We start from the raw sequence: 6,411 nt of genomic DNA, 5'->3' as shown, positions 1-6,411 counted from the left end.
ATCTGGTAAGGGGTTCAGATCTAAAATATGTAAAGAGCTCAGGTAACTCAACCACAACAAAAGACCCAATTAAAAAATGGGCAGATGATCTGAATAGACATTTCTCCAAAGAAGACATTCAGATGGTCAACAGGCACATGAAAAGATACTCAACATCATTCATTATTAGGGAAATGTAAAAACCACCATGAGTTATCACCTCACATCTGTCAGCTCTGTGCTATTATCAAAAAGATAATAAGTGTTGGTGAGGATGTAGAGGAAAGGGAACCCTCATACAGTCGGTGGGTTATAAGTTGTTGCAGCCACTATGGAAAAGATACATGCACCCCTATGTTCACTGCAGCATTTTTTACAATAGCCAAGATATGGAAACAACCTATATGTCCATCAGTGGATGCATGGATAAAGAAGATGTGGTGTATATGTATGGAATACTACTGAGCTTTAAAAAAAAAACAAAATGAAATCTTGCTCTTGGCAACAACATAGGTGGACCTTGAGAGTATTAAGCTAAGTGAAATAAATCAGAAGGAGAAAGACAAATACTGTATGATTTTGCTCATATGTGGAATCACAAAAACTCAGATACAGAAACAGACCTGTGGTTACCAGAGGGGAAGGGGTTTAGGGGGTGGGGCACTAGGGGATAGGTATGAAAGAGGGTTGCTTCTAGGGTAATGGATGGTAAGCGGATTTTGGGGTGATCACTTTGTAGTGTATACACATGTCAAATTCTAGTGTCGTATGCCTGACACGCATAACTCCCCAAAAAACTGCACCTACATCATGGTTTCGTTACACTCAGGTAACCAGCCCCTCCAATTATAAGGTGACCCATTTATTCTTGCTATTCTGTACACCAACAGCTGTTCCCCTTCCTTTCCTCATCGATCTTGGAAAGTATCTGAGTGATTCCCATGTTCAAGAAATACCAATAGGCATGGTTAACACGGGGCCCAGGTTTTGTTTGTGTATGTGTCTTCCATCATTGTATTCTGAAACAAGGGCTCTCTCCATGATAGAGGGGTGTAAGATTTGAAGCTACTCAACCCTGCTCTGGCTGATATCTAAATGTGAGAAAACAAAAACACAACCAAACCAGCCATACACATGCCTTTATTTAGATCAACTCTTTTCAGAATGCAGCCAAACTTATGAGTCATACAGCCCAAAGTATCCAGCCCTCTTCCACTGAGCTAGTTTATCCCGGAGCGGGCCCATCCTGAAACAATCAGAACCAAGTACTAGTTTGGTTACTGTCCCATGAGTGGGACAACATGAAGGTGATGGAGGACTCTAGCACAGCAAATGCTGAGTGCCATTGGCAAATGCTTCCGGGAACAGCCTAGGGCCAGCTAAGGAACTTCCTTCAGAACTGAGGCCACTCAGATTCTGAGCAAGCCTCTCAGCTGGGCTACAACTACCTGAGGCAGACAGACACTTGCCTCCATTTGGCAAAGGGACAAAATTGTTCTCCCTCGTTCCTTAACTGAAGGGTCAGTGTGGGCGTGAAAGATGGACAGATGCCCTGAGGCTGAGTGGGGAGTGAAGTAGAGGAGGAAAGAGACCAAGGAGGCGCCTGGAGGCTTGCGGCAGGGGGTGGGGGTGGGGGGGTAGGTGCAGCTACTGTGTCCTTTGAGGTAAGTGGCTGTAGCTATATTGGATGAAATGGAAATCCTGAGTGATCTGTATGGCCTTGGGTGAGGCCAGCTTGGTTCAGGCATACATGGTGAGCTGCAGCCACTGAAAGAGGAAGTCCCAGGATCAGAATGTGAACAAGAAAAGAGAGCCCAACCTTAAGGGTGTGATAGGGTAGGGAGAAAGGGACATCCCCAGCATGCCAGACACTGGGAAGATTTTTCTAAGAAGCAGTGGTTTATGGCATGCTTCTCCGATCTCTACTAGAAAGGTATATTTTCCAGCCTAAAAGCTTTTAGGATCCAAGTCCCCGTTGGAGACTTCTCCCAGTACGCATTCCCTACGAGCCACATTCCCAGCTGAGCTTCCCTTTCCATTCCGTTCCCGTTCCATCCCTCCACCTCCATTGATTCCTCCACCCTGAATTTGAAGGCGTGTGGTGAGTGTACTGCTTCTATTAGGCTTTACCTCTAGAACGTTGAGTTTGATGATACCGTCTCCATCCTTGTCAAATGCATTGAAAGCTCCTGTGTGGAAGAATGCACAGGCCAGAGGCCAGTTAAAGGGTCCCTTCCCCTCCAGTATTATAACTTTTCTTAAGAGGACTGTGTACTAAGTGTTGTCCTTCAGCACAAAAATCTGCTGGGCCGAGTACCAACCATCATCCTCCCTTTGCCAGGCCATTCTGAGCTTAAAGAGAGTCTGTGCTTTTGTTCAGACCCTGTTGGATGGAGTAGACTAGAAGATGATCAGGCTGAGATTCCTATTGCGGCTCCTGTCACTGTGGGGGGAGGGGCACAAGAGTGCAGAAAGGTAGCCCCCGCACTTACTGAACATGCCCTCCAGCCTGACGAAGCAGCAGATGAAGCTGTCAAAGTCGATGTTCATGTGCTTGTCTGCATACCGCATGGTGATGATGTCGTAGAGCTGGCTGTTGAGGTGGAATCCTGTAGGGGGCAGCACGGGAGAGGACGAAGGAGGCTGAGGATTAGCCTGGCATTCTATTTTCCCTGCCTCTCAGCCACTCTGGCCTGGGGGATGAGAAGCACTTTCTCCTTCCTTTGGCTAGTAGGCCCCTAGCGGCCTTCTGCCCCCACCCTCCAGTTCCTGCTTCCACCAGCCGGAGTCCACATCCCCACCACCCACTTGCTTCCCCAGCACCTGCATCATTGACTGCATTTCGCATCTCATAGCTGTTGATGGTACCAGACTGGTCTGTATCATAGTGTTTGAAAATTTTCTGGCAATAGAAAATTTCAGGACAGAGGTCACATAGTAACCCTCTGAATTAACCCCCTCTTTCACTCCCTTGCTTCGTTCTCTGCTCACCTGCCAGGCTTTAATCTTCTTCCAAAGGTGATGGAACTCTTGTAAGTTCAGCCTCCCAGAGCCATCTGTCTGGAGGAAGGAGGTCAGGGCTACAGGGCACACATAGCGAAATCCCCCTGGGTTGGAAGGAAGGGGGGGTCTAGGGGACTACAGGGAAGGTCGCCTCACAGGAAGGCTCTGCCCCAGATATCCTACCCACTGTCCTGTCCTGGGGTTTAACCCTCCCCTCCACACCTTCTCAGCCAAAGTTAGTGTCTGCTCTAAAACCCAAGGAGCCTGTCTCCTAAGGACCATTTTTGCTCGGGCAGGGCCTTAGGCAGAATCCCAGGCCTGAGGTGAGGGCAGAGGTTAGGGGCTGGTTACAACCCAATGTCCTGCCCAGCTGTGCCTCCTCCAACGGCCCCTCTTTCTCACTGGGCACCCCTCATTGTTGCTTTGGCCCCCAGGGGCTGCATGGGGCGGGGGGAGGGTGGCGGGAAGGATACATCCATGAGAGCAATCATGCTACGGCAGGACTCCAGCGTGAACCCTTGTGTCTTCAGGTCCTTATCTGGGAGGTATGGAGAAGAGTGAGGAGCTTCTTTCAGATAACCGGACACACACTCATTGCCTGCCCGTCCTCCACACACAGTCTGAGCCACTCACGTTTGTTCACAACCGTGTTAAGGATATTCTTGAGCTCATCTGCACAGACCTCCATATCCTGAGGAGGAAGGGAGTAGAGAATGACAGTCCAAGGGGACAGTAGCTGATGGAACAGAGGGTTTGCAAAACAAATCCCAGCTCTCCATGTTGGTAAAGTCCCTGTCAGTGCTATTCTGTCATGGGAAGCTGGGGTTTTTCCAAGGAAGACACAGCACCCTCAGTGTCCAGACCACAGTGGGCAGCTCAGAGCAAAAAGGCCTCCGAGGCACCCAAGTGGATGTTGGTCTAAACTCAAGGACCTGAGGATTTGTGTGTGGATTTCTGTGGCACACATGCATATCCCCCGTTTCCACCAAAAGCCAGAAGGACCCCTACTGAACAATAATGAAATAACTGGTCATCAGAGCAGCTAATCAAGGAGAGGAGCCTCTGTAGGAGTCCAGGTTGGCAGTACTCACCTCGCCTGCTATCTGCCTAAAAATGTTCCGGAACTGCTGCTGCTCCTCAGTCTCTTGGCCGGTGTTGTCAGGCCATGGCTGTGGAAGCACAAAGGAAAAGTGGTTCACAGTGATTAGGGAGACAGACAGACCCACGAGGAAAGTTCCTTTGGGTCGAGGGAGCCAGAGTGCCTAAACCAGCCCTAGATGGCAGCAGGAGCTGGGTACAGGACAAATGGCTTTTCTCAGTTGAACCTAGTGAGCCGGAGTGACAATCCTCTAGGCCCAGCGACCCTTCGCTCCAGACATCCCAGCCAGAGGAGTTAGATAAGCCATGCCGACATGGAGACAGCCCCCTTGGTCTTCTCTCCCCACCCCCACCACTGTTTTGAGCTTGACCATCCGAACCAAATGAGCTCTAGAAGGACAAAGGGGACCAGACCATTTTGGTACTTCCTGCCACCTCTGTCATCAAGGCCAAATCCTCAGAGGATGCCCACATGCCACGATGGAGGAGGACATTCCACGATGGACATTCCACGATGGAGGAGGTGGCCCCGGATTGATCTGTGGACTTTGGTCCCTCAGCCTCACCTCCACTAAAGCTTTATATGACCTCCTCTCCCCACATCAATCTAATACCCTTCCCTGGGCTCCACAGGACTCCAGTGCGGATGTCCATCCCTTTTCTGCTACTATTCTTTATCCCCTCGTTGTCAAGAGCTCGAGGGCACCAGGGCACAGGAGTTGTTCTGTCTTGGGCTCTCTCAAGCTGGCTGTGTCCCAGGCTCTGCCTTCCTTTTCCTTCGCTGTCCTGGCTGGGGGGCTCCAGTGGGCAGGCTTAGCCTGTCCTTCCCAGGCCTGGGACTGGCTTGGTGTGGATGCCACCCCCTCAAGACATTCGCCCAAGCAGCATCCCAAATTTTAGGAGAACGTGATGAGAGAAAAGGTCACTGGGATAAATCCAAACCTGCAGACATTAAAGGGACACCCCACCATACAGCCCCTCCAATCCAGAGGCCCCCACTGTTTGCTAGCCACCCCATTCATGCCACATGCTCAAAAACCTGTGGGGATTTCTCTGGCTTATCAGGGCTTGCTTTGTCTCTGCCCTCCTCTGATTCCTGGTCCACACCCAGTTCCTTGTTGCTGTTTGCTCTGTCCGAAACGAAGATGATGGGCTGGAGAGAAGAGGGAAGTGGGGAAGGGGCAGGAAGGAAGCAAGGATTATAGGCTGAGCGGGCACATGGAGGCAGCCTCCCTCCTAGAGCGGCTTCGTCCAGTGAAGAGGAAAAGAGCAGAGCTGGGAGCTCTTGAACCTCAGTTCAAGCTCCATCCCTGCCGCTAACAAGCTGTGTGACTTGGGGTAAGATGCTAAGTCTCTCTGGACCTCAGGTCCTTATCTCCTGATGGTAGAGCTAGGAGGGTTCGACAAGGTAGGTAGTACCTGTGAAAACGCTAAGAATGTTAAAAGTAGTGAGATCCACTACAATGATGTTCTATTATTTTTAGGCTTTTTTTTTTTCAAATGGAAACACTGTTCAAATTAAATTTCCCCAGAAGCCCAGTGTATCTCACGTCATTAAAAACAAGCCTCTCCGCTTGATGAAGAGGGCAGAGCTCTTTTCCCTCAGCACACCTGTATCAGCTGTGGCAGCTACGGAGGCACCTCCAAGGAACCTCTGCGACACCGCAGAGGACAGACTGAAAAAAGGACTCCGATTAATGGTTGAGAGGTCAGAACACAGGGCTAAAATTCCAGTCCTGTCCTCACAAACGAGCAATAACCTCTCTGGCCTCCCGTAACGCATCCATTAATGCGGATAACAGAACCTGCTCGGCCTTTCTCATGGGGCTCTGGTGGGGATCGCATGCGAGGCTGAATATAGAGCTACTGCAAAAACACTGAAGATGCTACCCAAATATAAGGGATATTTTCAAGACATGCTCAAGCAAGTGAAGAGGACACAAAAAGAGCAGAGAGCGGCTGCCATGCTGTGCCACCCTTCGTTGGTGCCATCACCCCACAGGGAAAGCCAGAGGAAGGCAAGGCTATAGGGGCTCATGGCTGCAGTGCAGAGAGCAATGCGGCAGTCAGAATCTCTCTAAGCAAAAAAGCAATGGGACCGGTTTCTGAATCCCCTTCTGCCTTTCCATGTGGTTCATCTAGAACTGCACAAATGGTCAGACCTACAGAAACAGCTCCTAGAACTTTGGCTCCCAGCAGGCCCCAACAGCCCTGGCTTGCTCTACCTTCCAAGCAAAGGGTCTTGTGCAAGCAAATGATGCCTGTGAGGATCCTAGAGCAACTGTGGGTCACAGTTGGAGGGGAAATGTGTGCCTATGGATATGGTTTGGC

At 50.1% G+C, this 6,411-nt stretch overlaps 1 protein-coding gene across 2 annotated transcripts in view; it reads right to left on the bottom strand.

Annotated features, from left to right (window-relative positions):
• Window positions 1-932: 932 nt before the first annotated feature.
• The window catches only part of CAPN3 (calpain 3), a 49,930-nt gene continuing 44,451 nt past the window's right edge, over window positions 933-6,411 (bottom strand). Inside the window, exons 16-24 of one of the 2 annotated variants that reach the window (XM_086710456.1) lie at window positions 5,120-5,233; window positions 4,074-4,151; window positions 3,616-3,673; window positions 3,456-3,520; window positions 2,971-3,039; window positions 2,803-2,881; window positions 2,472-2,588; window positions 2,110-2,168; window positions 933-1,070 (exon numbers count right to left, since the gene is read on the bottom strand). In XM_086710456.1, the coding sequence (XP_086566582.1) occupies window positions 948-1,070; window positions 2,110-2,168; window positions 2,472-2,588; window positions 2,803-2,881; window positions 2,971-3,039; window positions 3,456-3,520; window positions 3,616-3,673; window positions 4,074-4,151; window positions 5,120-5,233 (762 nt within the window). In that variant the 3' untranslated portion in view covers window positions 933-947. Of the gene's footprint in view, window positions 1,071-1,101; window positions 1,747-2,109; window positions 2,169-2,471; window positions 2,589-2,802; window positions 2,882-2,970; window positions 3,040-3,455; window positions 3,521-3,615; window positions 3,674-4,073; window positions 4,152-5,119; window positions 5,234-6,411 lie in introns of those variants that run through there. The other variant, XM_025919810.2, reaches the window with a different exon arrangement.

The sequence above is a fragment of the Puma concolor genome, chromosome B3 (assembly GCF_028749965.1).
Source record: "Puma concolor isolate L17-30 chromosome B3, mPumCon1.1.hap2, whole genome shotgun sequence".
Classification (NCBI taxonomy): domain Eukaryota; kingdom Metazoa; phylum Chordata; class Mammalia; order Carnivora; family Felidae; genus Puma; species Puma concolor.
The sequence above is the reverse complement of the archived record's forward strand: the minus strand, read 5'-3'. Positions and strand labels throughout refer to the sequence as shown.